Here is a 22,793-nt window from a genome sequence, read left to right on the forward strand (position 1 = left end):
TTTACCTCTCAGGGCGCAGGCGTGTCCTCGCTCCTGCGCCTGCGCGCCGACCCCACGCCCGCGACGCCGGCGCCGTCCCCGGGGCTTGTGGGCGGGGCCTGGGCTGCGCGCCGGGCGGGGCTGCGCGCTGGGCGGGGCCGCCCCTCGGGGCGCGGGGTCTCGGGGCTTCCCCGCGAGGGCGCTGGGCCGCGTCTCAGGCCCGGCCGCCCCAAGTCCTGCGGGCAGCGGGGGCCGGCCGGCCGCCCCGTCCTGTTGGCGCAGGGGCGCGGGCACCCCTCGCGGTTCCCATCCCTGGGGCGCGCCGTGGGCCCCCGCGTAGCAGAGCCGCCCGGTGCCTGCGGGACGTGCCCGGCTCAGGGCCCTGCCCGGTGCTCCCCCAGCCCCGCCTGGAAGCCGTCGGGCGTCCGCGGGGCTCCCCGCCGAGCGCCGCCGGCCCGCCCGCCCCGTCCGGGGCCCGGCTCGCCCCACCGGCGGCTCTGCGCGCGGTTCCAGCGGCCCCTCCCGCGTCTCCGGCTGCACGGTTACCAGGGAAACGGTGGGATCAGGAGGAAGCGAGCGCAGGAGGGCGCAGCCCGGGGATGTCTGACCCGAGCGCAGGAGCCGCCCCAGACCTGGTCCAAGGGGCCGGCTGTGGGCCCGCCCCCCGGGTGCCCGACCCCCCCCCCCCCCCCAGGGCCCGGGAGGAAGCAGGAGGGCTCCCCGGTCGGCCCGGAGCGGGTTCGGCCGCGCGTGAGCTCCAGCCCCAGGGGACAGAGCTGTGAGCACCTGGGGTGTTCCCGCCGCGCACGCGGGTCAAAGACTGCACCGTCCAGGCCAGGGACCAGCCACGCGCGGTGTTTATTGGCGAGCCCCCACCTTGCTGAGAAATCACAAGTCCGCAATCTTTCAAATGCGGTTGTTTCATTAGCAGTTGTCTGGGGTTGGAAATGGGAGGTGGCTATAAAGGTGGAACGAAGATCTTTGTGGTGACGGGCCGTCCAGCTTGAGCGCAGGGTGGACGGCAGGGGTGCACCTGTGAGAAGAGGCTGAGCGCCGTGTCCTCAGGTGGTGGCCTCCTGTAACCACGCAGGCTACACAGATTACAGGACACCTGAAGGGTACCCGGGGCTCTGTGCTGTTTGAATACAAAGGCATAATTTTTCAAAAATACATGTGTGTGTTTTTTTTAAAAGTGAGCTGTTTCAATAGTTTGCCCAGCAAACTCTACTTAGAAAAAAAGATTGTGCAGCGTTCCAGTCTGGGCAGGACCCTGGGCCTGGGCCTCCACCAGGGCGGACCCTCCTCTGCCCTAGGCCCCCAGATCGCCTGCGGAGCAGCTCAGAAGAAGATCCTAAGGCACACGGTTTGATTTCGAGGTTTTCAAAAAGACTGGGAGACCTGGGCACGGCCCTGACTCCGCTATCGTGCCCAGATAGAGATGCATGGGTGAAGCCACGGTCCACTATGAGCCACTGGAGGATTCATCTGCACTGGAACCCACCGTCCTTTCCTGGGGACACCAGTGGGTTCTCTGCGGCTTGTAAACGTCAGTGGAGGGGAGTGGCAGGTGACCCAGTTCAGCAGCAGGCTGCATTGTCTGCTGCTCTTCACGTCAGCGGGGAGGTAGATGCTCCTGTGCTGTTTCCAGACGGGAAGGAGGCGCTGGGGCCCAGAGCAGCAAAGCCAGGACAAGAGACCAGGACCAGCTGGCTTCTCCCAGCCTCAGCCAGGCGGCAGGAGTGCAGGGAGGGTGCTGTGGTCCCAAGTATAGAGGCTGTGCCCCTGCCCCTCCATAGAGCAGGGGAGGAGTGGGAGCACCAAGATCAGAAGCTACTGGCAGACTGGGTGAGGGATGGTGCTCCCCACCTACTTAAATTCCAGATTAATGACCACCAAAGGAGGCCACAGGTATTGGTCCCGCTAGTTCTTGAAGAAGCACCTAAAACTCAGCAGCCCAAACAGCTGCAGACGTGACGGGGGACTGAGGCCTCAAAGACTGGAGAGAATTCCGTCTCAGGCCCAGCTTCTCTCCTGGGTGCAGCCAGCCCCCTTCTCCTGTCAGCTTCAGCTGTCAGGCTGGGCGGTGAGCCCCCAGCCTCATCCCAGTTCCTGGTTCAGCTGCCAGGGAGAGAGGGGGGAGTCCCTCTAAAGAAGTCACCCTGGCCCAGCTGATGTGGCTCAGCGGCTGAGCATCGACCTATGATCCAGGAGACTGAGGTTCGATTCCCGGTCAGGGCACATGCGGGGTGTGTGTGCAGGAGGCAGCTGATCAATGACTCTCATCATTGATGTTTCTATCTCTCTCTCCCTCTCCCTTCCTCTCTCTGAAATGAATAAAAAAATGTATTTTTTAAAAGCCACCCTGTGAGGGAAGGATAGCGCCCCCCCCCCTTATTTGGTCTGTATATCTGTAGAAAAGCTGGGTGTGGCTGGTGCTCCCCAGAGAAGCCACTGTCCTGTCTTAGCTCACAGGCAGGGCCTGCTGCCCTCATTGATCCCACATTTCCCTCAGCCCCACAGTCCAAGATCCAGGTCCCTCTGCCTCCTACTCGGACCTCACAGCCAAGACTAGAGCTGAAGAGTTCTCATTGGCCCACAGAAGGCCTGTGGGAAGCGGTGACCAGACAGGACCCACTTCGTGTAAACCAGGGCTCTTCCTTCTGTGTTCCATGGTCCAGAAAGGCACAGTTGCCTGCCTTCCTACCCGGATCCCCAGGTCAGGGCCACATCCACAACCCTGCGGACCCCAGGGGTGGGCAGGTCTGGGAGTTGGTCAGGGCTGCGATGCTCTGACCCAGTTCTCGTCCAGGATGAGTGGGGACCGGAACTCCTGGCCTTGCAGGTACACCTCCAGACCCTGGAAACAAGCCAAGTGTCCACCTCTTAGCCCCAGGTGGGGCTCCCAATTCTGCCTGGAGCTGGGGAGGGGTGCTTCCAGGAACAAGGGTCAGATGTCACCTCAAGACTGCAGGTCAGCCTGAGCCCTCCCAGCAGGATCAGGCCAGAACTTACCCAGAGAGGAATGGACAGCACTCCTCCCTCAGCAAGGCTGAGCTGGCATGTCCTGCCCACCCCTCCCAGGACATTGGAGGGCTTCACCCTCACCCCACCCCATATCCTGGAAGGTCCTCTGCTACTTAAGGACTCATTTACCCCACTGGTAAAATGAGGCAGAGCTGTGACTTTACATCTAAACACCCACCTCTCCCCAGACCATTTTCCTCTGACAATGCAGGCCTGACCCCGGAAAAGCCCCAGATGCCCAGGTAGCTCTCACCTCTCCAGAGTAGGACACCAATGGGGAGATCTCACAGATGGCCGGAGGCTCTCCACTGCTGGGAAGCCTGAGGGAGCCCACTTGTCAGCATCTGCTCATGAGTGCATTCCCCAGGGCCCTCCCCCAGCACTGCCCATCGTGGGAGCTGGCCCTGTCCCTATGTGGCCCAGCAGGCTGACCACCACATGCCCAGCTCCCCACAGTTCTTTTCTCGGTCATCTCTTCATCTGGACACCCAGAGCCCTGAGCACACTGCCCCTGCCCAAGTGATAGGCCCTGATTTGGGCTGGAACCCTGCCCTTTCTCGCAGGCATCCCACACAGATCCCGGACTGCCAGATTTAGGTGGCGGCTGTAGATAATCGAAGAAATGGGAACCTAATGTTCTTTTCCTTCCTGGCCCTAAAAAGTGACCTCCCTTGCTGTTTTCCAAGTGTCCTGCTTGGGTCTTGGTTTCAAAGCTCATGAATGAGCCAGGTAAGGCTGCGTCCCCACCTTCCCCAGGGCCCTGAGTAGACTTTGAGGAGTTAGGCCACAAGGCCTCAGTGGTGGTCACTGTATGGCCGAACTGGGCACACAGCACCTGCTCAGACAGCAGCAGGGCTGGCAGCACCCTGGGGCCCACACTCACCTGGCCAGCTCGGGGAGCCGGGCCCCGTGTGCATCCACGAAGTGGGCCCCCGCCTGCAGGGCCCAGCGGTAGTGCTGGGTGAGCAGGGCCCGCCGGGCTGTGGTGGGGTTGTCCCTGTCGGCCGAGTCAGCATTCTTCAGAGGGGAGAACTCCTCCTCCCGCAGCACCTCAAAGGCCACGAAGTTCCTGGGGGGAAAGGACTGGTGGCCCGACGTTGTGGCCCACAGGCCCTGGTCCTGGGCAGGTGGAGGCCAGGCCCGGGTTGCAGTGCCTGAGCGAGGCCTGTTCCATGAGCAGCAGGCCTAAGGAAGGCCCCACGGGAGTTGCCTGAAGTCCTCCCTCCAACTGCCACCAGTCAAACCTCAGGCCCTGGGACCCCAGAGTGAGGCCCAACACCCTGGGGGAGACCCCAGCTCCATGGCCTGGAAACAGCAGACGGAGGACTCAGGAGGAGCCAGGTGTCTCCCCAAAGTCCATAGCCCTTGATGTTCCCTAAGTTCCTGCCCTCAGGGGGGCTGCTTCCTCTGGCCTTCCCCCGCTCCCCCAGCTCCCCACTGGGAAGGGGCCTCCACATCCCTGCCTGACTTTGGAGCCCACCACCGGAATGGGAGGGTAGATGGAAAGAGTAAAGCCTGCCACTAACTCAGCAAACTGGAACACGTCGAACACGAACTTCTCCATCTTTATTCCGTTCGGTTTTAGCGGCTTCACCAGGTTTCCCTCTTCGTCGACGTAGGGGACTTTCTTCACAGCAGCATGTGGTTTCAGCAAGGGCTCCAACTCCCTGGGGGGACAGGGGGGCAAGGGAGGAAAGACCCAGTTCAGACAAGATACCCAGCCAGGTGAGGCAGGTGACAGGTGGGCCCTGCGGGGCACCAAGTGGCGGAAGCTGAGCAGGGGCCCCGGGCAGGCACAGGCATCCTCCTGCACCCCCCGACCCGAGAGCCAGACACCATCATCCCTGCCCAGGTGAAATGGCCACTGGGGCCGAGGTGGTGCCGGCGGACCACGCGCCACACCACAGGAAGAACCGGACAACCTGGCCGCAGAGCCTTACACCAGCTGCTGGGCTCTCTGGGGCCTTGGGCTTCTTTAAACATCAAGAACCTTTCTCCACCCCAACCCACCGGCCAGCTCCTGACCACAGCCCCATCCTAGGCAGCTCAGCCTCCGGTCATGGCACACCTGGTGACCACCTGGAGGAAGCTGCGCGTGAAGAAGTGGTTGCAGATGTTGCCCGCGTTGTACAGCAGGCTCCCATCGGGCCCGCGAAGGCTCACGGTCTCGGGGCTGATCTCACTGTACTCCACCACCTGGGGGACGCCGTCCACCTGGCACACCACGCCCACAGGCTCCTCCGGGTAGGCCTTTTCCACCACCTGCAGCCGGGACAGGTGGGCTGGGAAGGCTGGGTCAGGTGGGGCACAGCCGGTGGGTGTGTGTGGGGGGGCGGTCAGGTGGCTGGGGCGGGGCTTGATGGGCGGGGCAATGCAGCCGGGGACGGGAGGGTGCGGATGGGCGGGGCACGGCAGTTGGAGGCGGGGCTGGGAGGGAGGGCGGGGCACTGCGAGTCAGGGGCGGGGCTGGTTGATGGGCGGGGCGATGATGTCGGGGCGGGGCTGGGAGGAGGGCGGGGCACTGCGAGTCGGGGGCGGGGCCGGTTGATGGGCTGGGCGGAGGGCGGGGCACTGCGAGTCGGGGCGGGGCGGAGGGCGGGGCTGGGTTGATGGGCAGGGCGATGTGGTCGGAGGTGGGGCTGGAGGGCGGGGCTGGGCGGGGGGCGGGGCGGGGCGGGGCGCTCACCTTGGCGCCGCAGTCAGCACCTCGCAGCACGCAGAAGCCGATGAAGGCGGGGTCCGCCAGCCGCACCAGGATGTTGTCCACACAGTACACGTGCACAAACTCCACTCCTCGGCGCTCCATGTCCTCCAAGATCTGGTGGTCCGCCAGCGCGCAGTACAGGCCCCCGTTGCCATCTGCAGAGGGAGAAAGGGGTGCGTCCTGCGGGTGCTCCAGCCGGGCCTCACCCGGCTGTCCAGGCTTGCTGGAGGTAGGAGGCCCCTCCGGGCTGGACCTTGTGCCTGAGGCAGCTCTCTCACTATCCAGATAGTCCTGTGGAAATGCCCCATGATGGACGGAAATTAAGGCCAGACAGGGCAAGCCACTCTCCCAGAACCACACAGCCTGCAGGCGGCACATTCCAGCCTGTCCCAGGCCTCCTGCCCCCTCGCTAGCTGGTCTAGGCCAGGGGTGAGGCATACCTGGGGCCATGGCAACCTTGTCTTTCCGCTCCAGGATGGCCTTGCCATCAAAGGTCACAGCAGGCAGCATGCGCTGCTCAAACATGACCACATTGTCGGGGTCCAGGTGAAAGAAGTCATGCTCCTTGAAGAACTCGGCGGTGGGCCCCAGGGTGAACTCACTCGTCATGATGTACCTGCCAGGGGAGGAAAGGCTGAGAGGGCCTTTAGGAGGGCCTGGCTCTCACAGGGGCTGCCAGCGGGATCCAGTCTGGGTGGGGGCTCCAGGCCTGTCTGGGTGGATGTTGGGCTCTGTCCGGGGCTGTGCAGGGGTTAGGGTTCAAATCTTGGTGTGGGGCAGAGCTGGGGCTACATGGGGGGATCACACTGGGGCCAAGGTCATGCAGAGAAGGCACACCAGGGCACCGTGCAGCGGGTCCCATGGCGCTCGCCAGCCAGCTGCTCCACCCGCCGAATCCGCTCTGCCTGCAGCTGATACAGAGTCTTCTGGCTGGGCAGCCCCACCTCATACATGCCCTTGGGGTAGGTGACACCCAGGCGAGTGCCCTGCCCACCAGCCAGCAGCAGCACGGCCACCTTGTTCAGGGCGATCTGGTGGAAACCTGGAGGCATGGGGGGCCATGAGGAGAGGCCTGGGACGGCACACTACCACCCCTTCACTTCAGGGCGAGCCAAGCTTGTGCCCGGCACTGAGACTTCTGATAGCCACCGGGAAGAAATTCCCAGATACCTGACCTCACCTGGGCCAGGACTCCACCCAAAGCTAACCCTTGCCCTGACACTTCAGAGGTTCTGAGGATGTCCTCCTGGGCTCACTCCCAACCTGGATCCTTCAGAGGGTCCAAGGGGTCTGACTGATCCGCTTGGTCAGCGCTTCCCCCACCGTCCCCCGCCCCCCAGCTGTGGGGGCCGCGGGGGCGGGGCTGGGCAGGCTCCAGGCTCCTTTCCTGGAGCACCTGCCTCACCTCCAGGCCAAGAGACCACCAGGAATGCGCCTGCGCCCACGCTGGCGCGAGAAGGCGGGTGTCCAAGTGCGCACGGGGTCCCCCGCGGCCAGCACGCCTGTGGGCTGGGCACTGGCCAGCCAGGTGTGCGCGTGCACGAGGCACCTCCCGAGGGGATGCGGGCAGGGGCGGCTGCCAGCTCCGCGGCGTCTGGGGGGCTCCCCCCACCGCAGGCGCGAGCGGGTGCGTGTGAGCGGGGGGAGGAGACTGCGAAGTATTACGACGAAGGAAACTCCTCCAGGCACGGCCTCCGCTCTCGCCCTCTCTACGGGCAAGGCCCCCTCCGCCGGCCAGGCGCCCCCGCCGGACACCCGCCTCGCCGGGCCTCCTGCCCGCCTACCTTCCTCCTCCCAGAGCCGCCGCGTCTCGGGGTCGCCGCGGACGACGCTGCCCACGCGCTCGGGGGGCAGGGGCCGCAGGCGCGCGGCCAGGCCGGGCGGCGGGCCCGGGGGGCGCGCACAGGCCGCGGCCGCGCGCCGGCAGTGCTCGCGCAGCGCCTCGGGCTCCAGCGGCCGCAGCTCCGCCAGCAGCGCGGCGCGCGGCCCGGGCGCCAGCTCCGCGCAGAACCGCAGGAGGTGCTCCTGGCCCGCGCGCCGCAGCCGGGCGCGCACCTCCCGCTCCGAGGCCATGTCGCCGCCGCCCGCCGCCGGCCGCGCTGGCACTCGTGACCCGCAGGGCCCGCGCGACGTCACGGGCGCGGCGGGCGGCGCCGGCCCCGCGCCCCGCCCAGGCCCTGCCCCCGGTCCCGCCCCGCCCGCTGGACGGGATCTCGGGGGTCGCGCGAGCCGCGGCGCAGGGGCGCCTGAGGCCTGGGGGCCAGGAGCCGGGGAGCCTCTCCCCGCAGGTTCTGCGACACCCCCCTTGCCGACTGCGTTCAGTTCAAATACACCCCCTGTGCCCGCTGCCCTGGGTGGGGGCGCTGGACCGAGGCGGAGGCTGGTCCGTCCCTGCACCTGCCAGGCTTGCGCTCGCCGGACGCCCGGAACCCGAGACCAGGACCGACTCTCGGCTGCGCCGCGCCGCGCACGACAGACCCAGGTCAGCGCCAGGACCAGGCGTCTGGACGTCACCGAAGCCCAAGAAGGCCACCCCGCACCCTCGGGGGCTCCCCCTTCACTCCTCTCCTCCGTCCCCGTGCCCTTGGCCAGAGCCGCCCCGGAGCCGCCCGGAGCCCTGACTTGTCACTTTGTCAGGCTTTTAAATACCTTGCTGCGTGTGACCTTCCTTGTGATAAGTAGGGAAGTATCTTGGGCCATTTGGGGACAGAATTTTAGAAACTAGTTTTATCAAGTCTAAAAGTAACACGTGCACATGGTTAAAACAATTTTTTAAAATGTTTTTACTAATTTCAGAGAGAGGGAGGAGGACGGGGCGGGAGGGGGCATCAATGCTGAGTCGCCGATGGGCTGCCTCCTGCGCGCCCCCTACTGGGGCGGAGCGGCAACCCCGGCCTGTGCGCGGACCGGGAATCCACCTGGGACCGCCTGATCACATCGATGCTCCGCCACTGAGCCACATCCGCCAGGCAGTTAAAACGACCTTAAATGGTGCTTTCAGACCCCAAATGAAAAGTAAGCTCTCCCCGCGCCTGCCCCAGCTAACCCCCGTTGAGGCAATTGTCTCCTTGCAGGCAGGTTCTGCACATGGGGCCCCTCCCCACGCATACACCCTTCCTGAGAGGAGGCGGAGCTTCACAGCCCCCTTGGGTGCCCACTGTGAGTTCTGTGGACCTGAAAGTTCTCTTTCCAAGGATGGTCTCAGACCTCCCTCAAGGCTTTTGCACTTACGGTTCCTCCTACCTGGACCACCCCTCCGCCCCAGAAAGTCCCGCGACTCCCTGCCAGGCTTTGCCAGGCCTCTGCGCGCAGGTCACCTCCTGGAAGAGACCCTCCCAGGTCCTGTCAGCTCAGAGGGCACCCTCCCATCCTTCTTGGTTCCTTCCCGCCGTTCTCCAGCCGCTGCTGCCTGTCTCCCCTCACCTGGCCACCCAGAGGGGAACTCCACGAGAGGTGGGTGTTGTTGGCTCACTGTCCTGCCCATCCCTGTAGATCAATGCCCAGCACACAGGAGGCAGCCAGTTAGTGTTTGTTGACTGAATAAATGAGTGACTGGGCCTTGCTGAATGAATGAATGAATGAATGAATGAATGAATGAGAATGGAGTGAATGCCAATAGTTTGTGGCAGTTGAAGGGCGATTTGGGGCAGATGTTGGAGGTGGAGGGTGTGTGTAGGAGCAAAGTGGCCTCCACACCCCAGGACAGAGTCCATGGGAACTCTTATTGCCCCTGCCCACATGCCCTGGAAGCCAGGTGTCACAATAGGAACTCGGGGCCTGCCTCAATCAAGGTGACCCCAAAATCCTGCTCAGGGTGGAAGTGGGGCTGAGATCAGAAGGGTTTGGACAGCCTGGCCAGGCATGGCTCAGCGGTTGAGCATCGACTAGGATCCAGGAGATTGTGGTTCGATTCCTGGTCAGGGCACATGCCCGGGTTGCGGGCTCCATCCCCAGTCGGGGCATGTGGGAGGCAGCTGATCAGTGACAACTCTTTCATCCTTGATGTTTCTGATCTCTTCCTCTCCCTCTCCCTTCCTCTCTCTGAAATCAATAAAGATATATTAAAAATAAAAATTAAAAAAAAAAGAAGGGTTTGGACATTTGGGACTGTGTAGCCAGAGGCACCTACAGGACCAAGAGAAAAGGAACTGACCCAGGTGGGTAGACAGGGGTGCAGACAGGTGGGCGTGCCAGTGAGGCAGAGATGGGTGACAACCTCCTGGACCACCTGCCAAGGGTGGATTTGTGGCCAAGGAGTCGCCTTCCCTTTGCTCAAGGGCCTCATCCTAAGGGTTCAGGGGAGCAGGGCCCAGAGGGCACCGCGGGTCCCTGGTTGTCATTGCAGAAGTAGAGACCAGAGAGCACTGGGACAGGCTCAGGGACTGGGAGGCAGCTGCCTGCTTTAACTCCATGCCCGGTGCTAGGCAGGGGACAGAGGGACCCAGTCCTCCTGTCCACCTCCAGGGAGCTCCAGGCTGGCACAGCAAGAACATAATCACAACTGGGATGGGTGCCTGGAAAAATGCAGGGCCCACAGGGGAACCACCTGGCCTGGGGCTCTGAGGAGCCCCGAGGTGACAGCAAAGTTGAAAGATACGGAGCTGGGAAAGTGCCAGGCTGGAAAGTAGGCTGGAAGAAGGAAGTGATCAGAGTGCAGGACAAGAAGGACCCGGGGCCACACCTTATCCCACGCCCTGGGTTGGCACCGACTCCAGTTTCTTCTGTACCTTCCTCCAGAGCCTAGCCAGGGGCCACGGGGAAGCCCATAAACCAAGGGTCAGTGGAGGGCACCTCCCGCTGTGCGTCAGACTTTTTCTCCGCATGGTGAGCTGAGGCTCATGGGCCCCAGCCTGACCTGGGCACTGCTGGCTGTGCTGTCCTGAGCTGCAGCAGCACAGCCTCGCCTGCTGGCCACTGGCCTCCATACTCACACTAACTCCACGGAGCTGTCCCAGCCCTCCCTTCCCACAGGCCTCACCCTGGCTAGGTGTCCCACCCAAGGATGGCGTTTCCACTGTGATCTCCAGGGTAAGGTTTCCCATGTCCCGGCCATCCATCCACCAAGCACCCACTGTGGGCCAGGCCACTGCTAGGCCTTGGGGTGGCCCCACCCTGCTTCCAAAGAGCACAGGGACTCATGAGGAGACAACCATCCTAGCAAGGAGAAAGCAACCCCATGCTTTGAAGGTCCGGGCACCTAACCTGACTTTTGGGGTGGGTCAGGTACCCTGAGTGGAGCTTTGAAGGATGCCCAGCGATCAGCCAGGAGCAGAGAGGGCAGGGCATTCCTGATAGGCAGGCCACCATGGGCAAATGCCCAGGGCTGAGGGGGTGCCGGGAACCCTAAGCATGGGGGAGCAGGAGTGGGGTGCCAGGAGCAGAGCAGGAGGGCAAAAGTGAACTTCAGGGCAAATGGCTTGAATACTGTCCTGGGACTTCGGCGAGTCCTGCCACTAAAGGGGAAGCCAGAGCCCTGGCTGGCGTTGCTCAGTGGTTAGAACGTCAGCCCAACCACGGAAGGATCTTGGGTTCGATTACCGGTCAAGGGCGAGTACCTCGGTTGCAGATTTGAGCGCCGGCCTGGTTGAGGCACACGTGGGAGGCAACCAATCGGTGTGTCTCTCTCACATCGATCTCTCTCTCTCCCTTCCACTCTCTAAACATCAGTGGAAAAAATATCCTCAGGTACGGATTAATAACAACAAAAACGTAAAGGGGAAGCCAGGGGCAGACCAGGCTCCAGGGGATGGCTCCAGGCTCCCAGCTTTCTAGGTGCCCCCCAATTCCTTACCACAAAGGAGCCCTGACTCTGAGGGGTAACCCCAGGGGAGAAGTGGACCCAGGACACTCCCTGGCCAGGGCAACTGCCCTTACAGCCGGAGGCACAGGCACCGATGCCTTGGGGCCCAAGGACACAGAGGCCCAGGTAGGCAGGCACCCAAGACGGGCTTGAGGGAGGCCAGCCAGAGGGCCAAGGTGGACCCGGTGCCGCGGGCCTGTCTGGACTCTTCAGTGACTCATCCCTGAGGATGGACAGCCTGCCTAGCAAGCAGCAGATGGCACGGGAGAATGCTCAGGGGCAGGTGCTGGTGGCACGGGGATGTCCGGGGAGGCACGGGGACCAGGGCAGGGCCAGGAGGGCGTCCTGCAATGGTGAAGGCAGGGGGTTCCAGGCAGGCGCACTCTTGGGCTTCAGGAGGGTCCTCCCAGTTAGTCCTGAGAGGGGCTCCCAGAGCTGGACATCAGGCGGAGCCCTGGTGCCGCCCAGGCTGACCAGACAGAGTGACTGGACCTGGCTGGAAAGGAAGAAGGGGCCCGGGAGACACAGGGCTGCCCGGCTGGCCTGAGGAGGCCGTGGGAGCCAGGAGGGCAGCTGCGAGAGGTGTCCGGCCAGAGAAGGAGGCTGGACCAGAGGGCCTCGGAGCTGAGCAGGGCTGGTCACCAGACGGGGATCTGGGGACACAGGAAAAGGTGGCTTTGTCCTGCGACAGGCAGGAAAGGCCAGGCTGTCCCCAGGGTCCAGGGGAGGAGCTAGCGGCCGCGGGGACAGAGAGGCCTCTGTGCGGGGAAGCGTCCAGCTGGCGGGAGCCCGCGGTCCTCCTGGGGCCCGCCCGTCGCAGGAGAAAGAGGCCCCGGAGCCGGCGGTGTCTGTGCCCGGGACCCTCAGCGGAGAGCGCCCAGGGGAGCCAGAGGGGGAAGGTGGGTCTCTGGGGGGGGTGCGCTCCCCACCCTTGTCCCCGGAGGCCACCTGGGGACAGGTTTTGTTTTGGGTGCCAGACCCCGCCCCTCGGAGACGGAGACGTGGGCGGGGCGGCCGATGCGAGACGAGGGGCGGGGCGGCGGCGCTGCGGGGCAGAGGAGCCGCTCGGGCCTCCCGGCCGCACCCCGCGAGGGCAGCAGGGAGCGGAGAGGGGGGACCCCGCCCCTGGCAGCCCCGCGCCCCCGCCGGCCCCCAGCCCCTCCCGGTTCTGCGGCCGGAGCGCCCCGGGCGCGGGCTCCTCCGCCGCAAAATCAAACCGGGCCGGCGGCCTCTCAGCCAATCGGGGAGGAGACAGGCGAGCCCCGGCCAATGGGCGCCGCGAATGCTAATGAGCTCTGACGCCACGAGGAGGCCCATTCAAAAAGTAGCAGCTATTGTCGCGCCGGGGAGCGTGCGCCCGCCCGGCCCCGCCGTCGGGCCGCGCGGGGACCGAGCCCGCGAGCGCGCGGGGGCCCAGCCTGGGGCGGGCGCAGGACGGAGCCCGGCCGGCGGGCCCATGGCCGGAGCCGCGATGGCCGAGCCGGGCCGCCCGCCGCCCGCCGCGCCCCCCGAGCCGGGCACCGAGGGGCTGCCGCGCGCCTTCCTGCAGAGCCTGCGCACCCTCTTCGACATCCTGGACGACCGGCGGCGCGGCTACGTGCACCTGCGCGAGATCGAGTCCCGCTGGCGGGGGGCGGACACGCGCGAGCTGCCCCGCGGGGTGCTCGAGGGCCTGCGCCAGGTGGCCCCGGCCAGCGGCTACCTGACCTTCGAGCGCTTCGTGGCCGGCCTGCGCGCCTCGCTCGGGAGCGCCGACGGCGGCCCGCGGGCCCCGGCGCGCGCCCCGGCCCGGGGAGGTGGCCCGGGGCGGCCCGGGGGCCACCCGCCGCCGCCGCCGCCGCAGCGCCTGGTGTTCGCGCCGGCGGAGGAGCCGCGGACGCTGCTGGAGAGGAAGCCGCTGCCGCAGGGCGCGCGCCCCCCGGCGGCCGGACCCGGCGGCGCGGCCCGGAGCCTGGAGAAGCTGTGCGGCCCGGCGGAGGCGGCGCCCGGCCTCGCGGAGCCCGAGCGGCCGCAGGGCGCGGCGCTGGAGCGGAGCCCGAGCGCGGACGCGGGTGAGTGCGCGCGGCTGGCCTCGGAGCTCCCCACCCGGCCCGCCCCGGAGCCCGGAGGCCGAGAGGTGCCGCCCGGGCATCCCCCCCCCCCCCGGGCGGGCGCGGTCAGCGCTTCCCGGGTTCGTGAGCCTGGAAGGGAAGGAGGCGGGGGACCTGTCCCTGTGTGCTCAGGGGCCGCGAGGCAGGCTAGCCCTTCCCCCACCACGGCCTGAGGCCACCAGGAACCCACTTTGCGCCCAGCGTGAGCTGGGCTCTGGGGACGGCTTCCTGGCCCAAAGGTGTTCTCCACCCCAAATACCTGCCCTACGCCTGGGGGGATACCTGGGCCCTCGGTCTCATCAGCTGGTGACTGCTTAGGCGCAGGCATTTCCCTCTAGGGCAGACGAGAGAGGGTCCCCTAGACAGTGCAGGGGCCCCTCTGCCTTCTTGGGCCCTTCTCAGTCTGACGCTGGGCCAAGAGGGTTGAACCCACTGCCCTCCCGGAGGGCAGCGCAGGCAGGGCTGCAGGAGGACCTGGCCTGGTTGCCAGGAGTGGGTGGGCCTTGGAGGCCAGTGGAGCTGGGGAGGAGCACAGACCACAGCCTCTGGGGATGTCCAGCAGGCTCCGCGCCCGGCTTCTGGTTCAGTGGGCAGGGACAGAGGTGGCCGAATGCCCCTTGCCTGTCCTGGGAGTAGGACCTGCCCTGTGGCTGATGGGGGGCCTCCCACGGGGCCGCTTCCAGCGCTTTCTGGGCTGCCCTCCACTTGCCGGCCTTGCTGGATGCCCACCCCAGCCTCTGCCTGTTGGTCATCCCGCTGGACATCGAGTGGGGACCTGGAAGCTCTCTGTGGACTTGATAGTGTAGACTGGGCCCAGGATTTCTGGGGTGCCCCCCTCCCCCAGGCTCCCTCTGCCTGTACCTTCTCCGCCACACAGCACTGCAGGTTGGAGCGTGAACTCTGGGCCTACTCCGAGCATGTCTGCCAGGGCTGGCTGGTGGCCCACATGCCACCTGTGCCAACCCCCTGGACATGTCCCTGCCAGGCACCCCTGCACCCACTATTTGCGTCACTTGTCCACTCCCATGGCTTCTAAAGATGAGCCGGGTGTGGTGAGTCATGCCAGGCAGCCAAGGAAGGGTGCCTTCCACACCTGCACCCCTCTCCTCCCCTCCCAGGAGGCCCTGCACATGCTCCCCTGTCCCCCAAGGAAGCTGGCTGGCCCTCCAGGAGGCTCTCACCGGGAAACCTGGGCTCTCTGGCTGCAGAAACTCCTGTTACCTGCTGAGTACACTGTCTGCACACGGGTGTAACCATACTGTGACACCTACTTGGGGAGAGCTGGGTTTCTGTCACCCGCGGCCCCACATGTTCCCTGCATTAACTCACCCTTCAAGGCCCTGCTACAGGACAGGAGCAGGGAAGACCAGAGGCCCCCCTCTCACTCAGCACCTCTAGCCTTTGAGTCCCACAGTGGCACTGGGGGTGCAGAGACAAGCTGGGTGAGCCCTGCCCTTAAGGAGCTCACGCCCTGCACATGCGTGTACACACATATGTCATGTACAGACATGCAGTTACAGGCCCCAGGCATGTGTGAGGGGAGCTGGTGGGAGTCAAATGGGGACCAAACCCAAGCCAGGTACAGAGGTGAGCTGTGGACTGGGCTGGTCCACTGCCCGAGACTCCCGGGCAGGACTGATGTGGGGAGGGGCCTGGAGTGGCTCTGAGTGGCCAAGAACCCCAGAGGGTGCAGGCCTGGGCTGAGCTTTGCATTGCCAGGATGGTGGGGGCGTGGTCTAGGAGGGGCCTGGAAGCCAGGCTGCGGGGGTTAAGCTTGACTAGGCAGCCTGGAGATGAGCCAGGCCCTCACCTCTGCTGCAGGTGCAGTCGCCTGCAGAGCCTGGGAGCTGGGTGTGGGGGACGCCCGGCGGGCCTCCCGAGCCCGGGGTGAACGTCGGAGGCACACCATCACCAACGGAGTGGACTGTGACCTGGTGAGTGGGGCCCGGGGGGTGGCTCTGGGACTCTCTCCATCTTTCCTAGGATTGAATTCGGCCCCCATGCTTGGTCTCCTGGACCACCCCTCTGCCAGGGAGGGGGCAGCCAGGCCCGGGTCCCAGGGGAGGCCTGTGACAGGGTCAGTTCTAAAGTCCTCTCCCCCTACCCCGCCAGTGTGGCGCAGAGGTTGAGCACTGACCTAGGATCCAGGAGATCGCAGTTCGATTCCGGGTCAGGGCGCATGCCCGAGTTGCGGGCTCGGTCCCCAGCAGGGGGCGTGCAGAAGGCAGCCGATCAGTGACTCTCATCCTTGACGTTTCTATCTCCCTCTCCCTTCCTCTCTCTGAAATCAATAGAACATATTTTAAAAATAAATAAATAAAGTCCTCTCCCCACCTTAGGCTTGAATCCGCCTGAGGAATGGAATGGCCCAGGGTCAGGTCACGAAGCCCTTGAGGGCGATGGCCACCTGAGTGTGCTGTGGCAATAGGCTTGGCCCGGTCTCCGGAGCTGCCCCTGCCCTAGCCTGCCGCCCGAGGCTCCCCTCTGCCCAGCTGGCCCAGCTCAGCAGCTGCGCCCTCCCCGCTCGCCCTCAGGAGGGGGTGCAGAGCTCCAGTCAGTGGCCCGTGTTCCCAGGGAGGCCTGTGGGGAAGGGCTGGGGGGGCCCGGGACCCCCAGGAGGAGCAGGCTGCGTTCCCCGCACGTGAGGGCAGGTGCCTCAGGCCCGCCCTGCGTGGGCGTGTGTGCTCACTGGGACCCCTGCGTCCCCGCGTGTGGCAGCTGAAGCAGATGGCGGAGCTGGAGCAGGAGAAGGAGGTGCTGCTGCAGGGGCTGCAGATGATGGCCCGGGGCCGCGACTGGTACCAGCAGCAGCTGCAGCGTGTGCAGGAGCGCCAGCGCCGCCTGGGCCAGAGCAGGGCCAGCGCCGTGAGTGACGCCCTGTCCCCAGGCAGAGTGACCCTCCCCCCCCACCGTGACCGCCCACCTATGCCAGGCACCCCAGGCAGGCGTAGAGCTGCCCTCCCTCTTCAGGGCACAGCGGCCGTCCCTGCACCCAGGGTGCTAGGACGCCCCCAGGCTGATGCTCCCCTACCAGCAGCACCCTCAGGCTCCGGGCTCTGAGCAGTAACTTCCAGGGGCAGGAGGGCCTCCTGTGGGGACTCCCTCGAGACACGGTGGCTGACCCTAGCCTGGCCCTGCTCTCTGACCACCCCGCCCCTGTTTCCTCTTAGGACCTTGGGGCTGAGGGGAGTCCCCGCCCGCTGGGGCGACTGCTGCCCAAGGTGCAGGAGGTGGCCCGGTGCCTGGGGGAGCTGCTGGCTGCAGCCTGCTCCGGCTCGGTGAGTGCCCCCGGCCACCCTGTACCCTGTCCTGGAGGCTGAGCCAGGGAAGCCAGGCCTGCCTGACTGTGCCCTCCTGTAGGCTCTGCCCTCGTCCTCCTCGGGGCCCCCATGCCCCGCCTTGGGCCCCACCTCGCCCCCAGCGCCCGGCTGGCAGCAGCAGACCATCCTGATGCTGAAAGAGCAGAACCGGCTCCTCACCCAGGTGAGGTGCGGGAGGGCCGGGGGGGGCGGTGGTGGCTGGCAGCCTGGCAGACCCTGACTGCCCCCCACCTGCCAGGAGGTGACCGACAAGAGCGAACGGATCACACAGCTGGAGCAGGAGAAGTCTGCCCTCATCAAGCAGCTATTTGAGGCCCGCGCCCTCAACCAGCAGGACACTGGGCCTCTGGACTCCACCTTCATCTAGAGGCCGCGGCATGGACATGGGCCTCAGCCTGACACCAGCCCTGGGCAGGCACCCCCTGATCCCAACCTCTTGGGCTGAAGACCACCTGGCTGGCCTGGACATAGCCCTCCCGCCTCCCAATCTGGGCTCCCCCAGACTCCCAGCCTTCGCCAGGCCCAGGCGGAGCCGGCCGGTGGGTGCCCCCAGGATTCCCTTTCCGTCTAGGCCTGGGGATGGGGGCTGACCTGGGCCAGGACTGCGTTGTGCAGGCACAGCCTGAAGCTGCTACTACCACGGTCAGTGGACAGTGGGGGCCCTCCTCGCGCCTGCCAGATGTCAGGCCGCCCCGGGCAGGTGGGCTTGCGGCAGCCCCGACCCATGTTTACAGCCGCCTGCCTCCCGGCCCCCCTGGGCTCCTGCAAAAGGTACTGGTCACGCTAGGCTGCACTTCTGCCAGCAGCCAGCAGAGGGCACCTCCTGCTCTGAAGCCCCTGCCTGCAGGTGTCTCAGGATGGTTGGGTGTAGGGGACCTTGGGGTGGGCTGGGACACCTGAGGGTCCAGCAGGTGACTGGGCCTGGGCATCTTCTCTCAACCCAGGATACCAAGACTAAGGGGCTGTCCCTCAGCAGGAACAGATGGAGGGGGTGGGGATGGCTCTGATTGGGGGGGGGTTGCCTGTACCTGGTTCCAGAGGCCAGAGGGGAGGGATGAAGGTTCCTGGAGTGAGGCTGGACGAATGGCCTGCTTGCCCCTCCACACAGACTCTGGACCCTAAACCAACATGGGGTAACTATCATCCCTCCCTGCCACGACTCAACCCAGACAAGCCCCACAGAGCAATCTGTGACCCAGGCTCAGGAACCTTGGGTCCACCTGGCCAAGGCAACCTGGCCAAGGCAAGCTGTGGTCACCAGTTTGCTCCGATGTGGCCCTCACCAGGGGTGCAGGGTAAGCCCCACCAGGTGCACACCCTGACCTGTCACATCCTTCCCCCACCCCAGCTTGGCCCCAGATCTGGGCTGGGAGACAGCATTTTGCTCGGGAAAGGGGAGCTGCAGGACTTGGGAGGAGGCTGGGGCAGGTCCTCCTGGAAGGGGGCAGGTCCAGAAGGGTAGGATACGGTCGCCAACACCCAGGCAGACGTGCAGTGCAGTGGTTAGACCAGTGCCGGCCAAGGAGGGGTCCCTGTCATGAGGTGGGGCCTGCCCACCAGGACCTCCCCAAGTCTGCCTCCTTCATGGTCCTTGGATCTGCCCCTCCCTCTCTCATCCCATGACCAGTCCCGCTAACAAGCCCGGGCCCTGAGCCCACCCTCACTGGGGGTCCCTCTGCTTCTCAGTTCTCCAAATGCAGCCCGTGACATTTCCAGACCAGAAAACCACAATCTCCTGCTCCTAATCCTTCCATGATCCCGTCACTTGGCAGACCCAGGCCCCGATGGTGCGGCCTCGGGCCCCCACCCAAGCCGCTCTGGTAGCAAGCTGTAGCTGAGCAGCCCACTTCCCACCTCTGGGCTTTGCACACACTGTTCCATCTGGAACACCACACCCTGCTTCACCTGGCTTGTGCCTTCTCAGCCCTCCAGGATGGGTCAAACTGCCAGGGAACTTAGGAGACAGGACACAGGTCTGCCCCAGGGTGACTGTCATCAGGAGACCTCCCACATAAAGCTGACCCTTCAGCTGCAGGGGTAACCTGGCTACACAAAGGAGACAGGGAAAGTGGCCTCCCTCTGCCCTGCTGTCCCATGCAGGTGACATCAGTTGCCTGGGTGGCCCTAGAGGCCTCGAGGGCAGGATTTCAAGTGCTCCAGGTTGGCAGGGCCAGGCCACTGGCAGAGGCAAACATCTCTGGAGAGTCCCTCACTCTTGCACAATGCCATTTGGGGCAGGGAAATCTGGGGGGTCCTGTACCTTGTAGGGTGCTGAGCAGCACCCCTGGCTTCTCCACTAGATGCCAGAAGCAACCAAAATGTCTGCGACATTGGGGGGTGGGGTGGCGAATCGCCCTGGATGAGAACCTCTGCTCGGAAGGAATGCAAATTCCAAGGAAAGTGAGCATCTTCAGGCTAAAAACAAATTTTCAGAAACACAAGGAAAGGCTACCGGAGAGCCAGCAGAAATAACAGACGACGTTTCAGATGTTGGAATTATCAGAACATAAAGTAACTTATATGTCTAAGGAAATAAAAGTTCCTTGAAAATGTGAACAAAGAATAGTCTTGTTTCTTGTTCTATAAAAAATAATCTTTTATTCTATAAAGGTGCCTAGTAAAGTATAAAAATCAAATAGAACTAGAAATACAAATATGTAATTGAGATTAAAAACTCAGGTGGACCTTCCTGGCCTGTGTGGTTCGGTGTTAGAGCGTCCTGTGCACCAAGAGGTTGCGGGTTTGATTCCCTGTCAGGGCACATGCCCAGGCTGCAGGCTCAACCCCCCAGTAGGGGGCATGCAGGAGGCAGCCCGGGGATGGTTCCCTTATCAATATTTCCCTTCCTTTCTAAATTCAATAAAAACATTAAAAAAAAAAAAAACAACCCTCAAATGGACCCAACCTCAGGTGAAATTCTCAGCACGGCTGAAGAGAGACTTAGTGAATGGAAAGACAGAGAAATGGGAAATAGGAGAGGTGGGTCTCAGACAGTGAGGGGGTCATTCACCTGGTTGGATGTCCTGTAGGACAGGGAAGGAGGCGCAGTGTATGGAAATAAACACATTTTCAAACAAAACCTGAATGTTGACCACCCACGGGACTTCGCTGAAAGAAATTCCGGATGGAGGGCTGCAGAAAGAAGGCAAAATTCACGGAGTCACAAGTGAGGTGTGTGCTGATGCAGGAGGTACAGCTCCGTGACTCGAAGCCACGGTGACTCTCCTGCCGTGTCCGTGGGCGGGGGATTCAGGACCCGCCGCACCGGTGGCTCTGGTTGGCGTCAGCCCCGTGAGAGGCCCTGAAGGCTGCCTGGTTGGGCCGGAGGAGCCGCTTCCCGGAGGTGCACCTGCCTGGCCCCCCGTCCCTCACCCCCGCGGGGCTGCTGGAGTGTCCTCGCTGCAGAGGCGGGTCCCCTGGGAGGAAGCCACCCAGTCTCGCGTCCCCGAGGCAGCCGCACCGCCGCTGTCCCTTCCTCCGAATCCGGTCCTTCCTCAAGGGCTGTGAAGGGAAGGCGGCTCCCTCGGCCTTTGCAAGGAATCCGTGCACATGTTCGAAAACCAACCGCAACAATGTATCATTAGCTCGTTTTCTGTGTTGTTGTTAATCTTCACCCGAGGATACTTTTTCCGTTGACTTTTAGGGAGCGTGGAACGGAGGGGGGAGGGGGAAGAGAGAGAAACACGGGGTCGCCTTCCGCACGCACCCCAACCAGGGCCGGGGACGGAGCCTGCAGCCCAGGTACGTGCCCTTGGCTGGAATCGAACCTGGGACCCTTCAGTCCGGTTCTCTGACCACTGAGCCAAACCGGCCGGGGCGAACCCTTAACAATTCTAAGATTTTGTAACATTTTTAACTGTATTGCCCGTAACAGGCAGCACTATTTTCCTCCAGGTCAGGAGAGAGAACCTTTTCAACATTTCACCAGGGAAACAGGAAACATCCATTACAGAAAACATCGGTGACGGCAGAAACCGGGGAGAAACGAGCGCAGCCCCCAGACGGGCGCAGGGAAAAGGGCAGGGGGCAGGCGGAAATACGCGGCCTTGGGCTGAAAGAGGGACCTGATGGCTGCGAGCAGATACCACAGGGTGTTTGCTTGTTTTTAATGTTTTTATTGATTTCAGAGAGAGGAAGGGGGTGGGGGAGGGAGAGAGAAACCTCAGTGATGAGAGTCATTGATCGGCTGCCTCCTGCACGCCCCCGAATGGGGATCGAGCCCACAACCCGGGCCTGTGCCCTGACCGGGAATCGAACCCTGAAATCCTGGATCCTAGGCCGATGCTCAACCGCTGAGCCACGCCGGCTGGACCTGACCAGATGTTTTAAACAAGGCTGTGTCGACCCGTTTGAAGCGGGTAAATTCCTAGAAAAAAATACGAAACTAACTCAGGAAGGAGCAGAAAACGCAGCTAACCCCACACCCACAGGAGGAAAGGACTCGGTGGGCAAGACTTACCGCAAGGAGAACACCAGGCCCAGCTGCCTTCCCAGGCAAGCCGTCCAATAGGATCCCAGGAACAACCCAAATACCACGCATGTTTTTCAGAGGAAAACCGACGGCCTTGAATCTATAACCTTGAATTCAAACCCAGGCTGGGATTTTGCAAGAATGGAAAAATACAGTCTCCTCCCACCGCAGCCACATAGAAAAGCGAGGGTGTCCAACTTGGGTTAATCCCAAGGTGAAAGTAGTTAAATATTTTAAAATGTGTTGTAATTCACAACATCAACAGATCGAAGGAGAAATTATGACTGTGAGGAACGCATGGGAAAAATCAGGCAGCTGCACTCAGTGTTGATTCGTGTTTGTAAGAACGTTCTGGAAACGAGGCATTTACAAAAAAGCCCTCAGCACACACGGTGTGTGGTGAAATGTTGAAAGCATTCTCTTTTCTGACCAGGAAGAAAATAGTGATGCCTGTTACGGGCAAAGCTGTTCAAAATTTTACTGATAAAGTCTTAGAATTATTAAGGGTTTAATAAGATTCTGATCACAAAATGAATATAAAAAAGTCCACTGAATTTCTAAAATCCAGCAAAAAAAAAAAAAAAAATCCTTAGAAAGTGTAATTTAAAACTGTAAAATTATTACGTTCCAAGTCATAAATCTAAGAAAAAATGTGAGAACTTTAAGGAGAAAATTATTTAAAACCTAAGTAAACACAGAAATAAACCCTGGTTTTGGATAGAAGACTCAATGTTTAAAAGATGTTCATTTTCTGCCCTGGCTGGGTAGCTCGGTTGGTTGGAGTATCATCCCAAACACCAAAAAGGTTGTGGGTTCGATTCCTAGTCAGGACACATACCTGGGCTTCGAGTTCAATCCCCAATCAGGGCACATATGGGAGGCAACCGATGGGTGTTTCTCTCACATCAGTGTTTCTCTCTCTCTCTCTCTCTCCCTTCCTCTCTCTAAAAATTGATAAAAACATATCCTTGGGTGAGGGTTAAAAAAATGAACGAATAGCCCCATGGGTGTGGCTCAGGGGTTGTGCATAGTCCCATGAACCAGGAGGTCACGGTTTGATTCCCGGTCGGGGCACAGGCCCGGGTTGTGGGCTCCATCCCCAGCAGGGGGCGTGCAGGAGGCGGCTGATCAATGGCCCATCATTGGTGTTTCTCTCTCTCCCTCTCCCTTCCTCTCTCTGAAATCAATAAAGAACATTTTAAAAAAGAGAATCTATTTTTTAAAAAATGAATGAATAAATAAATAAAAGATGTTCATTTCCCCCAATTGGTGTATATAGATTCAACATAATCGCAGTTGAAATCCCAACAGAGTTTTTCAAAGAATTTGGGCAGGTCATCCAAAAATTTTCATGGAGCCCGGCCGGGCGTGGCTCAGCAGTTGAGCGTCGACCTAGAATCCAGAT

The 22,793-nt window shown here is 62.5% G+C and overlaps 2 protein-coding genes across 3 annotated transcripts; one reads left to right on the forward strand and one right to left on the reverse strand.

The window, feature by feature from the left end:
• Positions 1-1,128: 1,128 nt before the first annotated feature.
• Positions 1,129-7,780, reverse strand: UAP1L1 (UDP-N-acetylglucosamine pyrophosphorylase 1 like 1). Of its 2 annotated transcripts, XM_087823093.1 has the most exons (9): positions 7,492-7,780; positions 6,545-6,749; positions 6,148-6,323; positions 5,690-5,862; positions 5,072-5,265; positions 4,530-4,670; positions 3,887-4,072; positions 3,257-3,323; positions 2,668-2,836 (listed from the first exon to the last, which is right to left on the reverse strand). In XM_087823093.1, the coding sequence occupies exons 1-9, from the start codon at positions 7,778-7,780 to the stop codon at positions 2,753-2,755; spliced, it is 1,515 nt and encodes a 504-aa protein (XP_087679219.1). In that variant the 3' UTR covers positions 2,668-2,752. The 2 variants fall into 2 exon arrangements, with proteins under 2 accessions (XP_087679218.1, XP_087679219.1); XM_087823092.1 differs by lacking the exon at positions 3,257-3,323 and having other exon boundaries at positions 1,129-2,836.
• A 5,163-nt stretch (positions 7,781-12,943) lies between these two features.
• Positions 12,944-17,837, forward strand: SAPCD2 (suppressor APC domain containing 2). The gene is made up of 6 exons (XM_087823094.1): positions 12,944-13,558; positions 15,419-15,531; positions 16,316-16,462; positions 16,768-16,875; positions 16,958-17,080; positions 17,156-17,837. Exons 1-6 carry the CDS (start codon positions 12,964-12,966, stop codon positions 17,282-17,284), a joined length of 1,215 nt encoding a protein of 404 aa, XP_087679220.1. The 5' UTR covers positions 12,944-12,963; the 3' UTR covers positions 17,285-17,837.
• The last annotated feature ends 4,956 nt before the right edge of the window (positions 17,838-22,793 follow it).

This window comes from Miniopterus natalensis, chromosome 12 (assembly GCF_054644295.1).
Source record: "Miniopterus natalensis isolate mMinNat1 chromosome 12, mMinNat1.hap1, whole genome shotgun sequence".
Lineage (NCBI taxonomy): Eukaryota > Metazoa > Chordata > Mammalia > Chiroptera > Miniopteridae > Miniopterus > Miniopterus natalensis.